General features: G+C 38.6%; 1 protein-coding gene across 2 annotated transcripts in view; it reads left to right on the forward strand.

The window, feature by feature from the left end:
* The first annotated feature begins 3,924 nt into the window (after positions 1-3,924).
* C8H11orf49 (chromosome 8 C11orf49 homolog) overlaps positions 3,925-21,841 on the forward strand; it is a 199,904-nt gene continuing 181,987 nt past the window's right edge. The window contains exon 1 of one of the 2 annotated variants that reach the window (XM_036859614.1): positions 3,925-4,046. In XM_036859614.1, the coding sequence (XP_036715509.1) occupies positions 4,001-4,046 (46 nt within the window). In that variant the 5' untranslated portion in view covers positions 3,925-4,000. The remainder of the gene's footprint in view (positions 4,047-21,841) is intronic. The other variant, XM_036859615.1, reaches the window with a different exon arrangement.

Raw genomic sequence — 21,841 nt, forward strand, 5'->3', positions numbered from 1 at the left:
GGAAGATTTTTAACTAAAAATTCCATTTCTTTATAAATATACAGCCTTTAGGTCGATCTTTGTTGCTGAGTGCAGGCTTTCTCTAGTTGCGGCGAGCGGGGGCTACTCTTTGTTGCGGTACGTGGGCTTCTCATTGTGGTGGATTCTCTTGTTGCGGAGCTCTAAAGCACAGGCTCAGTAGTTGTGGCGCACGGGCTTAGTTGCTCCACGGCATGTGGGATCTTCCCGGGCCAGGGCTTGAACTCGTGTCCCCTGCATTGGCAGCCGGATTCTTAACCACTGCGCCACCAGGGAAGCCCCAGGAAGCCCCTCATCTGTTTATTCTTGAGTGAAACTTGTTAGTTTGAGTTTCAAGGAATTTTTCTATTTTACCTAATATGTTAAATGAGTAGTGTTGTCCTACTATTCCCTTAGTGAAAATGACACAAATAGTTATCGCTGTGCATACTCCAGGACAGAGGAAGGCACAGCTAATTTTTGTGGGCTACCAAGAAGGATCAGAAAATCTTCCTCCGTTTTACACTACATGAACGTGTAATTCCCAACTCTTTTTGCAGCTCTGAAAATATAAAATAACAAGAAGGTACAAGTCTGTAATTGTCTTTGAGCTCCAGTTCAATTTAAGCCATGTCCTCTTAACCACTTTCTCGAAATGCATTAGTTTTCTTTAACTGCCCAAGAAATGGGAACATTTATTTTTCCTTGCAAATTCTCCCAAAGCTCTGGTCTGTTGACCTGTGGCAGTCCAAAATGATTTGTCTGTAAATAGCATTTTAAACTAAACATGTAAATCTCATACAGTGGCATCGCACGTAGTTTCTGCTTTGCTTTTATGGAAGATAAGTCTTTGAAGAAGAGCCTAGTAGCTCAGCATGGATTTCATGACCTGCATTTCTTAGTAGCTACTTCGCCTTTAGCATCTTTCTGCTTGATGAGTTGATAAAAGCTTGTCCTAGTTTCTTGAGCCTGCTTTGTAAGAATAAGTCAGACTGCATTTTTTCTTTCTATTGTTTCCTTGAAGTTTAAAACTATTTGGTACATTTATATTTGCTCTTCTGTGGTTTTCAATTCCAGGGAGGATTTTCTTCCCTATCAATCTCTTCATAGGTCCTCTGCAGAGCCAGAGAGGTCTATTAATTTTCTCTATATAATTAGAAATTATAATCTGATAAATTGGTGTCTCAGCATATCCTCTTTTGTGGGTATTTTTCCTCTTGTTTTGAGTTTGATGTTTCCATTCCTTATGCAATAGTACTGTCACATCTCAAGCACTCTCTGTTTTGACCAATTTCATAATACTTGCTTATTTTCAGGATTGTGGAGTTGATTTCTGATTTACTGGTCTATCTGGATGATTATTTGTTTAGGTAAAAATTTCAGACATATGTAATGATAATTTAAGAACCTGAAAAGCACATCTAAATTGAAGGCTGACATGTTTTTCTTTTCGTAACATTCCACAGGGTCACAGAAATACACTTGACTTTAACAATTCTTGTGTATTTCCCCTTTTCTTAAGACCTGATGTTGTGTATGTTTCACTGAAAAACTTCCTTCACTACTGACCGGTTGCCAAAACCTATTTGTGTAATGTACGGCAGAAGAGAAATCTAAAAGTAATGGCTCCTTCTTGGGAAAAACAAACACTGTATGGAATGTCATCACTTCTGCTAAAAAATTTTTTTAAGATTTTTAAGCCACTCATTTATTGTTTGTTTGTCTTCAGGTTATAATGCATGCCTATTATAGAAAAAATTTAACAGTATGTAAAAGTATAAAGAAGAAAAATGTAAGCAGTAATTCCACCACCATTAAAAAGGCTACCTGCTATTTCTGTGCAACCCCAAATTTTCTTGAAGCCTTAGCTTAGCGACCACCTGCCCTTTTCTAAGTCTTCCTCCTCAATAGACTGTTTAGGACATTGAGTGGAAGACTGACTTTAAATATAAGGGCCCTTGGGATTTTTATGGAAGGGATGGAGCTGTAGGAAAAACCTACAAATTGCTCCAGAGATGACATCTTGTTCTTATTTAGCTTTCTTTGAGTCATTAACAGTCGGGCGCCACTGGTGCTGAAACTTATCATTATTATAACCGCAAATGGGTTAATGCCCAAACAAAGCTGTATTCTTGGGGCTGGTTCCCAGCTCCACCACACAGACCCCAACAGCAGCACCCTCTGAGTCCCAGGATAATGCCCCACAAATAAGGGGATGTCAAATGTTCAGCCTGGACTCAAAATTCTCTTCTTTTATCTGGGAGCTTCCAGTTGCTGGCAGGGCAGAGCAAAAAGAAAAATAAATAAATAAAACGCAAGCCAACAAACCCTAAAAAAAGAGGCTGTGTGGTTTAGCGGTCAGACCACTAGCCTGGAGGTTGAGATCGCTGAGATCCAGTTCCAGCTCTCCCACTGACTGGCTGGATGATGCTAGACAAGTCATTTTCCTGACATGTTCCTCGGTTTCCCTACTTAGAAAAGGGAGAAGTGCATTAGGAAGTTTTATGAGGACAAATGAAATGATCTGAGAATAGCTTCAGGTTGCTTGGAAATAAAATGAAATTGTAACCCTTAATAATTACCATCCTATTACTTTATTAATAATATAATAAAAAGCCACAGGTGTGAAAGTTATGGAACTCCCATAACTCTCAAGGTGCATGGGGTAGGGGTGGGGGTGGGAGGCAAGGGTGGAGGTAGAAGGCAAATATTTTTTTTATTATGTGCAGGACTTCACATCAAATACCAAATTAGTTAACTTATTACCTCAAGATAATAAATGCTGCTCTGAGTTCGGCTCTGTCCCTTTATCCTTACCACATCCAAACTCAGAGTGACTCACAGGAGCCTAGAAATGAGACACATACAATTTTAAGGGAAAGGGAGAATTAGGAGGTTTGAAGCTTCTGCTGGAGAAGGCTAAGAATAGACCACTCAGAACACAAAGAGAAGAACCTCCTCTTTCCTTTTTCTCCCAGTGTAGGTGGTCCACTGGTTTCCCAATCATTCCTTTGATAGAATGATTTTTGTCTTCTTTCTTTCCACAAAACCTCACCTCATGTGGGGGGAGAGCTAACTAAAAAAGTGAGGACAGAGTGACTTTTTTTACTATGTTTGAACTGTGACAAGTGGTACACACCACTAACCCGTTGTTGGGCATGGAGAGGTGCAAAAAGAGAAATATCCAGGTATCTGGGAACTTGAAAACCAATGAACGCTCTCCCCTCTTAAAGGAAAAGTGAACAATTAGGGATATAAGGGAAAAAATCCAATAGGTGTCCTTGTTTGTGCATCCCATCCCCCCAGAAGTGAAGTGTCTTCGTAAGAAAAAAAGAAAAGACACTTGGGAAGGGTACCAAATAGTAAGGGATAGAAGTAGAAGGAGGGGCTATAAAGATAAAGAGGAATTTGAGAGGAAATGTCAATGAAGTCATAGAGGATTTAATGAGCACTTTCTGGATGCCCAGCCTTGTCACAGGCAGAAAAGACACAGCCCTGACCTCATCTCAAGAAGCAGCCAAGGTATACGCACGTGAAAGCACTTTGTAGTAATTTAAGATGATAAATAATGAGATAAAAATAGGTAATGGGATAGTAAATGTTTATGGGAATTTAGGGGTGGGAGCTATTATTGTGATTTAGGATAACAGTTGTATAAAGCAGGAGTAGTTATGAAATTCAGAAATTGCGGGTATATGGAGGGCTGGCAATAATTTTTCGACACCGGGAAATATGATGGTTTCAAAGGAACTCTCCACCTCAAATTCCTCTAAAACCAACGTCTCAAGAAAGGGAGTCCAAAGAAACTATGACCGCCGCGAAGAGACAGCTCCCGGAACTAGTGTGGCCAGCTTGGCGTTGCGATACGGAGACTGTTTGCGTGGCACCCCCTCCGCCTCTAGCCTCTCCTCCCGCCGCGTGGGTGCCATGGCAACAGAGAGAGCCTTAGACCTGGGTGCCGGAAGCGGGAGAGCTGGAGCTCTGAAGCTACCGTGGTCAAAGGATGCTGAGTCCGGAACGCCTAGCCCTACCGGACTACGAGTATCTGGGTAGGCGGTTCCTTCAGCTTCGGGGAAGGAAAGAAGTGCAGACGAATTAGGCCAGGGTCTGGGGAGGAGGCCGGGGCGAGGTCTGAGTGGGAACGGGTAGGGTGGGCTAGGGAGGGGCGGGGTGGGGGCGGTCCAGGGCCTGAACTTGGAAGGCCCAGCGAGGAGGAGAACAGCATCTGGGGAGTAAAGAATGCTGAAGTGTACCCGCTGGAGCTCAGACAGTGTGGATTGTGCCCTAAGGCTAGGTTGGAGTTGAGAATTGAGGGGCCTTTGGGGGTATTACTGATATGCTGCCAGTGGAGTAACCTTGGAACCCTGAAGTGACAAATCAGTCATTCTGTGAACAGTCATTTAACCGTTATAGCGGCAACTAACATTTTTGAGCATTTCTTTTACATTAGGTACTATGCCAAGCATTTTACGTGCATTCTTTTTTTTTTTTTTTTTTGGCTGTGTTGGGTCTTCGTTAATGTGCGAAGGCTTTCTCTAGTTGCGGCAAGCGGGGGCCACTCTTCATTGCGGTGCGCGGGCCTCTCACTATCTCGGCCTCTCTTGTTGCGGAGCATGGGCTCCAGACGCGAAGGCTCAGTAGTTGTAGCTCACGGGCCTAGTTGCTCCGCGGCATGTGGGATCCTCCCAGACCAGGGCTCGAACCCGTGTCCCCTGCACTAGCAGGCAGATTCTCAACCACTGCGCCACCGGAGAAGCCCTTGTGTGCATACTTTATTGAATCTTCGTAACAGCACCAGGAGGAGACTGGTTTTCTTCCATTTTGCAGACGGAGAAACTGAGGCTGAAGAGGTGACTTGCACAAATAAGGCCACACAGCTAAAAAATGGTAGGCCTAGGATCAGAACCTAATTTGCCCACTCCTGAGCTTGAGCTCTTGACCATTAAGGCTGTGGCTGTAATACTTTACACACACTGTAACACCTTCAGTGTGTAAGGCATTTACTGGATGAAAAAAGGATATATGTATGTTGTGTGTGTATATACATACATGTATGCACACATGTTTTAAAAAATTAATAGACTTTTTTAGAGCAATTTTAAGTTTACAGAAAATTGAGCAGATATTATAGAGTGTTCCCATATACTCCCTCTCTGTCTCACTCAGAGCTTCCCATTATTAACATGTGACATTAATATAGTACATTCATTACAATTGATGAACCAATATTGATTGATACATTATTATTAACCAAAATCTACAGTTTACATTAGGGTTCACTCTTTGTGTTGTACAGTTTTATGGGTTTTGACAAATGCACGATGTCATGTATCAACCATTATAGTATTATGCAGAATAGTTTCACTGCCCTGAAAATCCTCTGTGCTCTATCTCTTCATCCTTTCCTCTGTCCCCCAACCACTGACAACCATTGATCTTTTTACTGTCTCTAAAGTTTTACGTTTCCAGAATGTCATGTAGTTGGAGTCATAGAGTAAGTAACCTTTTCAGACTGGCTTTTTTCACTGAGCAATATGCGTTTAAGGTCCCTCCATGTCTTTTCCTGGCTTGATAGTTCATTTCTTTTTATCACTGAATAATATTCAATTGTATGGATGTACTATACACATTTTTTAATGAAAAACAATTCTAGTTTAAATTTTTGAATTAGTAATATGGAAACTAGGTTAAAAAACATAAAGAAGTTTATAATGAAAAGTCTCTTCCAACCCTTTTCCCCCATCTGCCAGTTTCCATCCATCCTCAGCCCCCACTAGTAACCACTATTACTGGTTTCCTGTGTATCCTTCCAGAGTTTAGTTTATTATGTATATAAGGGAGAATATACTTTTTTCATTCAATATATCTCAGAGTGATTTCTGTGTCAGTGAGAGCTTTCTCATTCTTTTAAAAAAAATGTTTAGCTACATAGTATTTTAAATAATTTATTTGACCAATTCTCTATTGGTACACATGTTGTTTTTAGCCTTTTGCTATTACTGAAAATACCCCACTGAATAACCTGTAATTTTGTGCCATTGCTAGTATATCTGCAAGGATAAATTCCACAAAGTGAAATTGGTGGGTCAGGGACATATGCATTTTAAATATTGATGGATATTGCCAAATCGTCTTTCACAGGGGTTGTACCATTTTACACTGCACTAGCAATGTAAGAGTATGCCTGTTTCCCCATAGTCTTTCCAACAAAGTATATCAAACTCAAACCATCAGATTTTTTCAACCTGTTAAGTGACAGATAGTCCCAGGGTAGATTTAATGTACATTTCTTTTCTGAAGTTGAGCATCTTTTCACCAGGTTTAAGGGCTGTGTGGTTTTTGAAAGGTATATATATATATATATATATATATAGAGAGAGAGAGAGAGAGAGAGAGAGAGAGAGAGAGAGAGAGCATTGTTATATCACAGATAATTTTGCATCCAATGAATAATAATATCAGTGTCTAGCAATGCCTAGACTTTTGCTAAGGATTTTATGTATTTTATCTTATTTACTCAGTACTAATGAATCTATGAAATATTTGAAAAGCCTAGTCTATTGTTCAGTTCCCTGGATGTTTGCGTCAAAGTCTTAACATATTTAAATTATATGCCTCAAAGGCTTGACATATTTAATATACTGGTGCTTTGGTGAGTAGAAGTTGGTGGTCCCTCCATAAGTGGCTTTTTTCAGCCACTAATTCAGTGGCAATGTTGATAATGAATCTATAAACAGAATCAAAGTTTCAGGTTGGTTGTAAAAGCTTCAATGTCCAACCTCTTATCTAATTATTGAACCCTGGATTATTGAACCTCCTTCAGGTTCTGTTGCATATTTAAGTGCCTTAACTCCCTGTCCCATTCACCATCTGGACATTCATACTGCCCTAAGCAGGGTCATACTACTCATTGGCTTCCTCATGTTTCCTCAGACCATACAACTCTGCTGAAATGCATTTGTCTTTAGTTGAGAACAACCCTGCCCATTACAGTTTGGTCTCTTTTAGAGGCATGCTATTGCTGTTTTGAAGCATTCACCCTCAATATAATGACCACTGAAAATCACCCCTTATAGATTAATTTAATAAAATATTTTCTGATTTGAAAATTTAAATACCTACGGAGGTTATATTTGGCTTGGCTTGGCTTTTCTTCTTCTTCCTTCTCCTCTCCTCCTCCTCCTCCTTCTCCTTCTTCTTCTTCTTCTTTTTTTTTTAAAACAAATTATAAAGTCACATGTGTAGGCCTAGAGAAGAAAATACACATAGAAAAAAGAAAATTGCACAGATAGGAAAGCTCTAGGTATTCAGTGCATCAGAAAAGTGAAAGCTCAATATCCCTTGGTAAGTGTGTCTGGAGACCTCTTTTTAGTATTATGGTATAAATGACAGGGATACATATTCAGTGAATATCCATAGATTTTCCTTTCTACCTGCTAGCCAAGGCTTATATTTGCCTTTTTGAGTACTAGTGAAGAAAACAGTCTTTCATCCTGTTGGGTAAACTGATCCATTCCCTGCTGACTTTGTGGATTAGGAACCTGTAATCGTGGCCTGGAATGGCTTAGGATCTTAAGATCATCATTACAGAATTGACTCCATGATGTTCATGCCTTCAGTCATCAGAATGGAGTGATAGGAACTATGTTAATGCCCAGGCGTGAATAGAGAGAGGAGAGTCTGGTAAGGAGATGAAATAAATATAGAGCCCTTGAAAGGTTTCCACTTTATGAAAGCTACTTATTGGAAGCTTCTGCCAGAGGCTGAGGTGTGTCTGTGTATCTGGTTGGGTGTGGAGAGTTCTCTAGAGCTGAAGGGCAGCCTGTTCTGGTCCCAGGTTTGCAAAACACACTACCTACGTGCTGACCTGAGTGTAAGCATGAGGGTGTGAGGTTTATTATTTTACCCCACCTAAATTGGTGAGGTGCTTGCTTTCACTCATGCTTAATTTGCCTCTTCTGTTTCTATGGATACTGCTTATTCTCACTAAGACTGGCAGTGGACTGGCATAATAGATAACTCCAGGAAATCAGAGATGGTCTTTCTCCTTTGGAGGCTATAGTTTTAGAGGAATCACAATAAACTGGATAGTTACTTTTAAGCTATAGTTTTTGAGCACTTCATTTATGCTTAGCACTGTGCCTTAACTCATTTAATCTTCACAACCACCATACAGGTCGGTATTATTATTAGTCCTATTTAGTAGTTATTAATATCGTCTCCTCATTTTACAACTAAGGAAACTGAGGCTTAGAAAGGCTAATTGATTGGTACAAAGTCACATAGGTGATGATACATAAAAGCAGGGATTCAAATCCAGGTTTATCGGATTCCATGCCTGTGTTTTCCTCTCTACCAAGAAGATAAAAATAAACAAACCAAAATATCTATTGCCTGTAAAGGGCAGTGATCCTTGCTTCCCTTTTAAGAATGGAGTTCTTAAACAGTTCATTAGTTGCAAATCAGTTTCCTGAAAACAGGAATTGTATCTTTCTCATCATTGTATACCCACCTTTCACAATATAGACACTTTATACATACATATGTGTTAAATTGAATATGAATAATCTGACCTTAGGGTCCCCCAAATGTGAGCAAGCTAACAATAATAACTAAGACTTACTAAGTACTTACTATGTACCAGGTAACATTTTATGTGCTTTATAAACATTAATGCACATGAAGATAGTTTCAGTTTTTATCTCCATTTCACATGTGAGGAAACTGCAGCACAAAGGTATTAAATAACTAGTTAGTGAGTCCTAGAGGCAGAATTCTAATCTAGCAGTCTGACTCCGGAGTCCACATTGTTAAACTCCATGCTATGAATACCTTGAGCAACTCCAACAATGAGGCTCCAACTATTGCATAGACCTGCTTATAATGGTTGCATGGATTCTGGAGTAAGTTCAGGTGACTCCAAGGGCTTAATTTAACATTTCTGCCAGGAGGGGGCATCCTAGGAACCAGGATGGATCAGGGAATAGTAAAATTCCAGTTCCCTCTTGCCACTGGACTCACCTCTCAGAGGCAGGCAATAAAGAAGATAACTTCTAAAAATAAACCATTTAGGAGAGTTTTAATGGCAATAATCTATGTACTTTGTGTAGCTGTGTGACCTTGAAGAAGTTACTCAGCCTCTCTGTGCCTTAGTTTCCTGATATGCAAAATGTACTTACCTCATACATGTAAGCTTTTAGAGCAATGCCTGGCTGCTACATTGTATCTACATTGTGAAAAGAGGATACACAAAGATGAGTAAGATACCTTTCCTTCTAGAGCACCTGGGTAGGTGCTCAATAAATATTAGCTGCTATTATTACTCCTACATTTTAATAAAAATGTGTAATACATCTGTGGCAGCCATGAAATTGTGCCTCTCAGATCCCCTATTATGTGGAGGGGAGGGTAATTAACTCTGAACCCCAGCTCTCAATCCGACACCTTGTTCACATTGAGGTCACCCTTCCCGCAGGCTGCTCCCAGCGGATGACTGGGTGGGGAAGACCCACTTTTATGAGAAGTGTGACTCCTCTGATGGTGACTTTGGCTTGAGGACTCCCACTGCACTGCAGTCTAATACTCTCAACTCCCTCGCTCTTCTTTACAAGGGTCAACCCTGCATTGTGGTCTGTCAGCTCTCCCAGCTTCTTCCAGCTCCCTCCCCATTTTCCCTCATGGGCTTTTCAGTATATCTCTTGCATGTCTGATCCTGTCTTGTTGTCTGCTTCTCAGAGTACCTGGACTAAGACAACATCCAACAGTCACTGATATAGTCCCTTCCAGTCATGAGGTTGATACAGTTTTTTCAAGCCTCGACAAAGGTTCTGACATATGATTCTTTCTATGTTGAAGATTATTAAGTGTTACTAATCTTATTTTTTTGCATTTGCTGATATCATAGCACATGATATTTACTTGTCTTACTGCCAGACACAATTTCTTTTTTTGCTTTTGGATGAATCCTGATAAGCAAACTTATTTTTGTTTGAATATAATTAGTGAATCTTCCAAACCCAACCCTATGCTAGGAAACATTGCTATTCACAATAAGTCAACAGAAATACTGTTAGGACTTTAGAGTGCTTGGGTTGTTGCAGAAAGAAGAAGAAATATTACAGATGTTACGCTGACTTCCTAAATCTTTGGAAACTAGGTTTATAATATATAAAGCTGGTCACTTAAAAACAGTCATGAACGTGTTCACAAAGCCATCTCTTTCCTTTCTTCTTCCCCCCTTCCCCTTCCTTTCTTTTCTTCCTAATTGTTCCTTTCTTTCTTTCTTCCTGAATACCTTCTCTATGTAAAGCAAAGCATGAATATAAAGTGTTCCTCCCTACAGGAAACTTATGCCAAAGATGGGAGATGGGACATATTCATAAATGACTGTAACACAAAGTGACAGTGTTAATAAGTGCCAACCAAACTGGGAAATGGCCAAGACACCTGCATACATACAGTTCACTCGCTCTATAACGACACTTATTTCCCATCTCCCATCTTTGGCATAAGTTTCCTGTAGGGAGGAACACTTTATATTCATGCTTTGCTTTACATAGAGAAGGTATTCAGGAAGAAAGAAAGAAAGGAACAATTAGGAAGAAAAGAAAGGAAGGGGAAGGGGGGAAGAAGAAAGGAAAGAGATGGTTTTGTGAACACGTTCATGACTGTTTTTAAGTGACCAGCTTTATATATTATAAACCTAGTTTCCAAAGATTTAGGAAGTCAGCGTAACATCTGTAATATTTCTTTTTCTTTCTGCAACAACCCAAGCACTCTAAAGTCCTAACAGTATTTCTGTTGACTTATTGTGAATAGCAATGTTTCCTAGCATAGGGTTGGGTTTGGAAGATTCACTAATTATATTCAAACAAAAATAAGTTTGCTTATCAGGATTCATCCAAAAACAAAAAAACAAATTGTCATGACAGGGGCAGCAGTTCCCTAGGTGGCCCAGTTCTGGGATGTGACTTTGGGATTTGTTCCTGGAAATTTAGCCTAGACTCTGTTTCTTTCACCTTTCTAAGAATTCTGTAAACTACTTAATAAATGTAATCAATTTTTTTCTTAAATTTTTATTTATTTATTTATTTATTTATGGCTGTGTTGGGTCTTCATTGCTGCACGTGGGCTTTCTCTAGTTGTGGCGAGCGGGAGCTACCCTTTGTTGCGGTGCACGGGCTTCTAATTGCAGTGGCTTCTCTTGTTGCGGAGCACAGGCTCTAGGTGCACGGGCTTCAGTAGCTGTGGCCCGTGGGCTCAGTAGTTGTGGCTCGCGGCTCCAGAGCACAGGCTTAGTAGTTGTAGTGCATGGGCTTAGTTTCTCCACGGCATGTGGGATCCTCCCGGACCACAGCTCGAACCCGTGTCCCCTGCACTGGCAGGCAGATTCTTAACCACTGTGCCACCAGGGAAGCCCTAATAATATTTTTGCTGGGGAGAAAAAAGAGCAAGTGAGTTCTAAGGCACATTGTTTGTTGACCCTTACCCATCCCCATTTCTCCAAGGTAACTGATTGCAGGTGATGTCAGTGTTACTCTAGGGTTTAAATTCTAGGGTTCTGTAAATTGCTTACTTTGCTTATCATTTATATGTTCAAGTAATCTTAAAATCTTTCCTCCAAATGCTGTCCAAAAGTTGGGGATCTCTTTTATTTGTTATAAATACCACATTTGCTAACTGAGTAAATTTAGGAAGCTGAGTAGGTAATTAAAGTTTTAAAAACTGATAATAGTAGATCAGAAGAGACAAAATGAGCCATTAGCTTATCTCTAGTTCATTATCCTGTTTATAGCCTTCTTAGCACTTATCACAATTATTTAATTTATCTATTTGTATATTTTGTTACTGTCTGTTTCTTACTAGAAAGTAAGCCATAAGGGCAGGCTTATTCTCTCAGTATCTCCAAAATCTAGCACAGTGCTTGGCCCAAGTTAAGTGCGCAATTGTTAAGTGAATAGTCTGCTTTAAGTAGCAAAATAATTTTTTTTTTCAAATGAGAGAAAGGACTCCAGTTCAACAAATAGTTATTGAATTCCTACTGTGTGAGAGACACTAAGCTTTTTTTCTCCTTCTTCCATTGACAAAAAAAAAAAGGATGACTGATTAAAATCTTTCCTCTGAATACTGTCCCAAAGTTGGGGATCACTATTATTTGCATAAATACCATGTTTGCTAAATGAGTAAATTTAATTTCATGATTGACACCATATTTTCTTTGTTTCGGTTATACAACAGTAAGATTTAATTCATTTTTTAAAATGATATTTTATGAAGGAAGGAAATTTTATACAATTTGGGGGCATCTCCTTGAGATTCTGTCTTCAGTTGGGCAGAGTAATATGCTTTAAGACTGGAATTACCCTTGTCAACTAATCCCTGGGTCCACTGTGTTGGGCTGCCCTTGCGCTACTTCCCTACGGGCCTTACGAAATTGCTCATTCTATGATTGGAATTTCAAGTCAAAATACATTTATCTGAGCAGAATTTTAATGATTTATCAAAGAGAGGAGGGATTTTCCCAAACACATCTGAACTTACCAAATTACCAATCCCATTAGCTACGTTTTCTCTTAAGCACCTTTCTTTAAACAAAGTAATTACTGCTGAAATCATCCAATGTATTTTTCATAAAAGCTTTTGACTAAGTTTTGTTTGATTAGCAGGAACGCAGTAAAAGTAAATATTGTTTGAGAAGGCACTTTCAGAGCCCTTTCTTTTTCTTCATTGAATTAGCTTTTTAAAAGCACTGTTCTTTGGAGAGAGTAAGAGCCTTTTTCCAGCTGTCCTATTGTGTAGCTCAAGGTCTTGTTAATACTGTTATCTGGCCCTGAGATTACAGGTAATTGTGGTAAAACACAAGCTTCAGTTTCTGTAATCTAAGACAGAAATCTGTTTGTGCCCTGGCCTTCATATCAGGTGTTTGTTAAATTCAGACTTCTCTCACCTGGGATAGCCCACTGCCCCCCACAGTAAACAGAGGTATCTGGCAGGGATGGGGCTACATTAGAGCCATTGCCTTTTTTTTTTTTTTTAAAGATCATGTGGCAGAACTCCTCCTGTGGCCAACTTACATACAACATGTGCACTAAATGGGAAAATTATATATTTTAAAATAGGCATGCTTGAAACAATAACACTTTTGAATGTGAAATGTACCAAAAGGCCGCATGTCTCTGGCTTTGCTTGTCAAATGGAGAGGCTGCCAGAACCACTCGGCTCCATGGTTCTCATGCCCTAAAGTCCTGCAAATTGACACGTAAGTAGGCAACACACAAAGAAGCTCAGCCCATGAGAAAGTGAGTTTGAGCGCTTGGGCTGGCTTCCTTTCTCTCTGTGTGGATTTCTTTCCAGCTTCGCTTCTTCTGTCCTATCTTAGTTTTTCAGAAAGGAGAGATTAAATGTGTCTGCTATTTCAGCATGTTAACTGCACAGGCAACATGAGGCTAGCACTCAGGCCACTGTTCAGCCTGTCATATGGAAGGAATTGCTTTTCAGGGGAGATTATAATTGTGTATGTAGCCACACAAATGCACATTCTGCCTGGAGGAAAATGCACAGAAGAGGAGGCCTTATGCTGCCACTCAGGTCTCTTTGTGGAGGGCTGCATAAGAAGCCCTTACATGGCATAGTCAACTCTTTTGGGCTTAATGAGTCATCTTTTTGTGTGATGCCTACTTCAAAAAAGGAGGAGGGCGGGGTGTGGGGGGAGAAGAAGCACACTCTTGCCCAAGTGAGTTGCTTTTATTGGCCCTGCAGCTTTGTCTAACAGTTTTGTACATTCCTGATGACATCATTTATAATGCTAGTGCACAGAGAGTAAACAAAAAATAATTTAGCTTTCAGGCATTTAGACAAAACTTAAATAGTACAATTTAGAGAAATGATAATAAGCTTTATAAACAGTGAGCACATGAGCTTAAACAGCAAGCATGACCCCACTCTTTTTTGGAATGTGATGTGTTGAAAGATGGCTGTAGAGAAAACTAGAAGCTTGACACTTTTGAATTATGTGCAGTTCAGACTTGAGTCCATGGTCTAGTGTTAATCCCAAGCAGTATGTTCTAGTTAGTGGATAAAATACAAGCTACCATTGTGAGTAAGTCATTAAGCCCCTTGAGCCCTAGCATTTTACCTATAAGAAAGGAAAAGGTAATATTACCACCTACTTCACAGGAATGTTAGAAGACTGAGAAGATAAAACATGTGGAGCTCTTTATAAGAAAGGTATTTTGTAAATAGAAAATAGCATTATTATTCTCCTTCATCAAATTTCCCCAACACATGGAGTTGATAAAAGCTACCTCATAGGTGGTTGAGAGGATGAATTAATTAATATATGTCAAGTATCTTAAAGTAAACTATTTAATGAGACCTAAAATTGATTGTCTTTCTTGATAGTCTCTAGACCACCAAACCTGATATTTAAACACATGATTAACTTATAAAGTCTTATATGTGCCATCAATCTTTTGCCTTGTCTTCAAGGATTGGCATGGTAGAGGATAGTGAATATACAAGTAGAAGAAAATAGGTTAGGTCTTCAGGAAGAATGGCCCTGCCTTTTTTCTTTTCAAGGTTATGCCTATGAATAGTCTTTGGAGTCTTGCTAATTTTTTTAAAATTAATTAATTAATTTAATTTTGGCTGCATTGGGTCTTCGTTGCTGCACGTGGAGGCTTCTCTTAGTTGCGGTGATCGGGGGACTCCTCTTCGTTGTGGGGCACGGGCTTTTCATTGCGGTGGCTTCTCTTGTTGCGGAGCATGGGCTCTAGGCGTGCGGGCTTCAGTAGCTGTGGCACGAGGGCTCAGTAATTGTGGCTCGTGGGCTCTAGAGTGCAGGCTCAGTAGTTGTGGCACACGGGCTTAGTTGCTCCGCGGCATGTGGGATCTTCCTGGACCAGGGCTCGAACGCGTGTCCCCTGCATTGGCAGGCAGATTCTTAACCACTGCACCACCAGGGAAGTCTGAGTCTTGCTAATTTTTGTTGCCATGTCTGGACATAGGTAGAAACTGTTTTGACCTTTGTTCTTCCAGTAAATATTTGGTTTTGATCTCATGTTTCTAAAGAAACAAACTCATAAGGAAAAGAAGTGATTGTTTTGTCTCACATTGTGAACTTTTCTTATCATATTTCTTAGTAGTTAAGAGAAAATAATTATTGTTGAAGGACCTGACATCGAGTTCCCTAACTGGAAAGTTCTTAAACTCAGCCAAGTAATAAAACCAGCTTTGGTTATTATCTTTAGAGGAGAAGGGACACCAGAAGAGAATTTATATTTTTTAATTGACAAAATTATCACTAACATCTCTGCTTCCATTTTTGTTGGTATTTTCATAAGGTTTTAGGCAACAAAACCTGAGAAGACCCCCTCATGTAATTTTCAAGTTTAAAATTTCATCTGTTGTTTCTTAGTAACACTTCGGTAACCTCACTTCCCAGATTTAATTTTCTATTAGATGACACTAAATGGGAAACACTATTTCATTTAAATTCTAAATCCTTAGCAGAGATTATTTCTCTTACATTTTTTTAAATACAGAGATAATATTCCAACTTCTAAATAAGTCCAGCCCCCCAAATACTGTCTTAAGTGGGAAATATATTCAAATAGATGTTCTTGGTATGGCAGCTGGAGTCGTTCTCATATACAGGAGGACTGGAGATAGATAGCAATCTCATTCAGTCCTTACAAGATATTTGTGAGGTAGGTACCAGCCTGATCCTCACTTTTCCATGAGGAAACTGAAATTTAGGTTATGTAACTTGCCCAAGGTCACCAAGCTAGTAAATGTGGAGGTGAAGCTTGAATGAAGTTTATCTGACCCTAGAGCCTGTGTTGTTAGCTACTTTGCTTTTAGGTCTGATTTCTCAAGACCCTCTCTCCTATTCAGTTCACAAGGATTGAAGGATTAGAACTTAATATTTTAACAGAAATGTCTACAGAATATATGATATATTCCCCGGATTCTCTGGTATAATAGAACAAAATTTAACATTTCTTTATGTTGTGGTGTCATTATTTGAGACATCATTTATTATATTGTCCTGTAGATGTGTTATGACATTTACTCATGAGGGTGGATGCTAGGAAACGGGGACTCAGAGAACTTAGGTAAAATTTCCAACGTTTATATATAATAGATAGCAGTAGGTGGAGCTAAGATTTGACTCTAGTACTTCTGGTTCCAAATTTAGTGGTTTGGGTGCCATTCAATCAATGTTAGTTAAATCTGTCTTCATAGTTATTAATTAATGATAAGAACTTCCCCCTATGCTCAAAACTCCCCTCTCTCCAGACTAATGTTTCCTACTTGGTCAGTAAGATGTTGAGGTATACTGAGGTTTTGTACTTTAAGTGATTTTGTGCCACTGATCTCAGGGTGATGGTTGAGCAGCTGTTATAAAAAGATCCACCACCACAACTGCCCCCTCCAGTGCAATGGCTCATACAAGAGAGAACTTTATTTCTCTCTAACTTAAACTGAGTCCAGGATGCGGAAGGCAGGATCTGCTCTAGGAAGCCATCATAGGATTTCAGGTTAGCAGGGCAGCCATGCCATTTGAAACCCATGGTTTCTGAGGATGCCTCCATTGTAGCCATTTCCAGTTATAGAAAGGAAAAGGGGAAGGAACAAGTCCAGGGCAAACACCTTTTAAGCAAGTAAGGCAGAAGTTGCAAACATCACTTGTGCTCACATTTCATAGGTGAGGACTTAATATAAGGCCCCTGCTAATTGCAGAGGAGCTTGGGAATTGAAGTCCAACCAGACAATTGTGTGTAAGAAGAATAGGAGCACATATTTTGGGGTGTGCAAACAATAACCTGCCATACCTGGTATGTGTATTGTTAGTAGGTGCTTACCCTTATTCAGAAGAGAAGCACAGATGTATCAGTGGGTGTTTGACTTTTCCTCCCCTACCTCTACCTCTGTTAAGTACAGAGTATTTTATCCCTTGTCCATGTTCTCCACTCTTCTGCCTTATGCTACTACTGAGCTTGATTGCTCCCTTTTTTTTTTTAAATAAATTTATTTATTTTATTTACTTTTGGCTGCGTTGGGTCTTCATTGCTGTGTGCAGGCTTTCTCCAGTTGCGGTGAACAGGGGCTACTCTTCGTTGCGGTGCATGGGCTTCTCATTGCGGTGGCTTCTCTTGTTGCAGGGCACAGGGTCTAGGTGCGCAGGCTTCAGTAGTTGTAGCACTCCAGCTCTAGGGCACAGGCTCAGTAGTTGTGGCCCACGGGCCTAGTTGCTCCGCGGCATGTGGGATCTTCCCGGACCAGGGCTCAAACCCGTGTCCCCTGCATTGGCAGGCGGATTCCCAACCACTGCGCTACCAGGGAAGCCCATGGTTGCTCCCTTTTTATTATTTTTTTCTTTCTTAACTCTATGTCTCCTGTCATTTCTCTTGGAACACTTCTCTGTCCTTTGTAAACATTTCCAACTGATCAGAATAGTCCCTTTCTACACTTTAGTGAGCACATGGAATGTTAGCGTTTTAGTTCTCTACTGTTGTGTTGGCTGCTGGGTGTTGGGGCTTACTTTGCTGCCAAATACAACTTCTCTGAGTGGGAATTGGACCCATTGTAGGAACTTAAATCTTGTTTCCAGAGAGCTAGTTTTACAATAAATAAAGATATTTATCTTCCTATACTGAGAGTGTGAGTTTTAGAAGAACAAGGAAAATGTGCCACAGAAACTGGGGGAGGAGTGAGTTTCAAGATGGAGGGAGTGTTCAGTAATATCACTTGTCTCAGAGAGGTCAAATAAGATAAGAGCTGCAGAAGAGATTGTTAGTGGCATTAGGTGTGAAGTTTCAGTGGAGTAGTGTGGCAGGATGCCAGATTTTCCTGGATTGAAGAGTAAATGGGAAGGGTGAGGGATCTGAGACAATAGGTAGGCTGGATTTGTTTCCAGAAGTTCAGTGGATTGGGGAAGGAGGAGGGGGGGTGATAGCAAGAGTTGGGAGAGTTTATTGTTGTTTTTAAGTTTTTAGATGGCAGAGAGACTTGAGTATGTTTATAGGCTGAAGGAAAGGGAGCCGTAGCGGAGGAGAGGGGGAGGATCCAAGAGAAGAACAAGATGATTAAATGATGGAATGCTTTTTCAGAAGAGGTGGGAGGGAATTCCAGGATCAAGGGCAGAGGAGCAAGCTTGTTTTTGGAGGTGGGACTCAGGGCTATGTTTATCCATTGGGCATTGTAGGCATTGTGCCTAATCTATAAACTGTTTTGAGATCTTTGAAAATATTTGATACCTATAAAATATTTATTGACCCTAAACTATAGGTAAATGTTTAATTATACATTTATAAAACATAGCATAATGTCACTTTTATTGTTATATTTAGTGTGGACAAACATTTTATTTTATTTGAAAGCAGCTTATAGGTAAGATTTTTCGCAGTTAGCAGGAATTCCCAAGTGAGAAATCAGGTCCTAAGATGGCTTTAAAACAACTCTACAAGGATATTATTCAGCAATAGAGAAGAAGGAAGTCCTGCCACTTACAACAACATGGATGGACCTTGAGGGCATTATTTTAAATGAAATAAGTTAGAGAAAGACAAATACCATATGATCTCACTAATATGTATGTAATATTTAATATCTTTAAAAAACCTGGACTCATAGATACAGAGAAAAGGTTGGTGATTGCCAGAGAGGTGGAGGGTGGAGGGTGAGTGAAATGGGTAAAGGTGGGGAAAAGGTACAAACTTCCAGTCATACAATAAATAAATCCTGGGGATGTAATGTACAACATGGTGACTGTAGTTAATAATCCTGTATTGTATATTTGAAAGTCGCTAAGAGAGTAGATCTTAAAAGTTCTCATCACAAGAAAAAAAATTGTAACTGTGTGTGGTGATGGATGTTAACTAGACTTACTGTGGTAATCATTTCACAATATATACAAATATTGAATCGTCACATCGTACACCTAAAATTAATATAATATGTCAATTATATATCAATAAAAAAGAAAAAGAAAGAAACCCTGACTCTACAAGGAATAATTGTATTTGAACAACAGACAGAAAGTAAAAATGGTGAAGGACAGAGTTAAGCTTAGAAATGGAGCTGAAAGTTGATGTTCTTTACCTGACCACTTAACCTCGTCTTTGTCGTTGAAGTAAGATTCAAGGTTATCTCCTTAGAGTTAGGGAAACAAAAGTAAAAGGCATAAAAGAGAGCAAAGAAAATTTGTATTGCTGAGGAAAAGAAGAAACAAGTTGCTGTAGGAAGGAAGAAAGATAGCTTGACTAGGGACAAGTATAAGAATTCTGAGCAGCATTAAGACATTTGAAGTAAGGATGTATAAATAAATCCTTTGAAAAAAGAAGCAACAAAGAACACAAATAGGAACAAAGTTGACTATGTAAATTCTAAAAGAAAAAAATACAAAAATATTGCAAAGTAATAATTAGATGAAATGATTGAAAAACTTTTAGGAAAACAACATGTTACAAATAATGGGTAAAGAGGGAAAATCCAAATAGAACAAAAATTGATTAATTTAATGTATATTTTTATTAGCTACAGAATTTTGTCAGTCAAATGGATTTATGAAAGTTTTAACAAAACACAATAGTACCATACCACTCAAACTTCTCGCCTCTAAATCCCACTCCTCAGAGAAGACTACTTACAGATTTTTTCACCATGTCTTTTGATATTTTGCTACATATTTTAAAGTAACATGCTTAAACTACTCTCCTTGATTTTTCAGTTATAGATGTTATCTAATGACTTCTTATGATGGATTTAGTGCTTTTATATCCTCTAACTTTCCTTCCTCCTAGCCTTCCAATAAAACTATGATTTTTGCTTAAGTTAATATTCAGTGTTTATCATCACTAAGGAAATGGTATGTATACATTAGTCATGTGGTATGTACAAACAACATGTACAAACAATAAGGTAAAATTAGAACATTTAGGAAAAGACTAAAGGGGAAAATTTGGAAATAAAAAATATATGGATCTTTTGTAAACATTTATCATATACAAAGAAGTTTTTGGTTAATAAAAGGTAGAAATTATATATATTGCATCCTCAAGCTACAATAAAATAAAATTAGAGATAATGAAAGTATAATTTAAAAGTTACCTAACCACAAGGTTAGTTTAAAAATTACTTTCCTTTACAACTGTGTTAGATAATAAATTTGAGAAATAACAATAAACTATTTTTTGATCCCAGCACGATTAAAATCTATGGGCAAAAAGCAATACTTTGAGGAAAAATTATTGTTATAAATTAATAAGAAATAAAAAGGTAATTAAGCTTATACTTAAAGAATTTAGAAAAGGAGCAAAGTCGCAAACCAAAGAAAAGAAAATAAATAGAATTAAATAATAAACTAAAAGTACACGAACAAGTTGGTGATTTTTTTGAGCTTTCAGAAACAAATAGTTCATAAATTACAAAGTTTGTCATTAACTCAGAAAAGACTGTCATCTTTCTTTTTTCTGTCAGTTTTATGGATGTGTAATTTACCATCCATAAATCACCAATTATAAGGGTAAGATTTAATAAGCTTTGATATATGTATATAGCCATGTAATTATCACCTCAGTTATGATATATAACATTTTCATCACCTGAAAGTGTCCTTATGCCCTGCTCCTATGTTGAAGCCCTAATCCCCAGTGTGATGGTATTTGGAGGTGAGGCCTTTGGGAGGTGATTAGGTCATGAGGGTGGAGCCTTCATCATGGGATTATATGAAGAGACACAAGAGAGATAATCGCTCTTTTCACCACCTGAGGAAGAAGGTGGTCATCTGCAAACCAGGAAAGCTCTTTGGTAGTATATACTAAAGGTGGACATACTCATACGCTATGACCCAGTCATGTACTTCAAGGCACAGAACCAACTGAAATGCAGACATAAGTTTACTAAAAGACTTATGCTAGAGTGCTCATAGTGACACCATTCATAATAGGCCCAAACTAGAAACTGAAAACATGCTGTCAACAGGGAATTGATAAATAAATTGTGGTATATTCAATAATGGAATATTATGCTGCAATGAGAATTAATGAACTCACAGCTGTATGGACGAACCTCACAAATATGATGTTGAATGAAAGAAGCCAGACACAAAAGATTGCATACTGCATGATTTCATATTTCCAAAACAGGAAAAATTAGTCTATGTATTTACCCTTGGGGGGCTTACAGCTGGAAGGAGACTCTAGGAGGTTTTCTAGGGTGCTGATTATAAGTGAAAATTCATATTTTTCTGCATACTATGATACTTTCATAGAAAGTTTTAAAAAATTATGTTACTTAGTTTTTAACCTAAAGATACGCAAGTAAAATAGAACTGAGGTCCCAGAAATAGATGCCAAAGTACATATCCATTTAATTTGTGACAAACTAAGTGTAACAAAATAATGTGAAAAATTCATTAGTTGAGATGATTGGAAGGAATATGGAAGAAATAAATTTAGATTCACACTTCATACCATGTGCTGCAATGAATTCTAGTTGAATTAAAGTGTTAAAATACTTTTAAAAATTTTAAAGTGAAAAATTACAGTCAATCTGCATGCCCATCAGTAAGAGAATGGTTAATAAATTATGATATTTTTATAATAGGTATTACCATGCAGCCGTTGAAAAGAATGCGTTAGACTAATATGGAAAGATGTACGTTAAGTATTAAGTGACAAAATAAGTTACAGAATGTGTACAAAGTGGTTACATTTTGTAAAAAAACAAGTTAACGTTTGTACATATATGTATGATCACACATAGAAAAAGTTCTGGAAGGATGTAGAACAATCTGTTGACAGTGAGTACTCCGAGAAATTGAATTAAGGAAGTGCTTACA

This window comes from Balaenoptera musculus, chromosome 8 (genome assembly GCF_009873245.2).
Source record: "Balaenoptera musculus isolate JJ_BM4_2016_0621 chromosome 8, mBalMus1.pri.v3, whole genome shotgun sequence".
NCBI classification, from domain to species: Eukaryota; Metazoa; Chordata; class Mammalia; order Artiodactyla; family Balaenopteridae; genus Balaenoptera; species Balaenoptera musculus.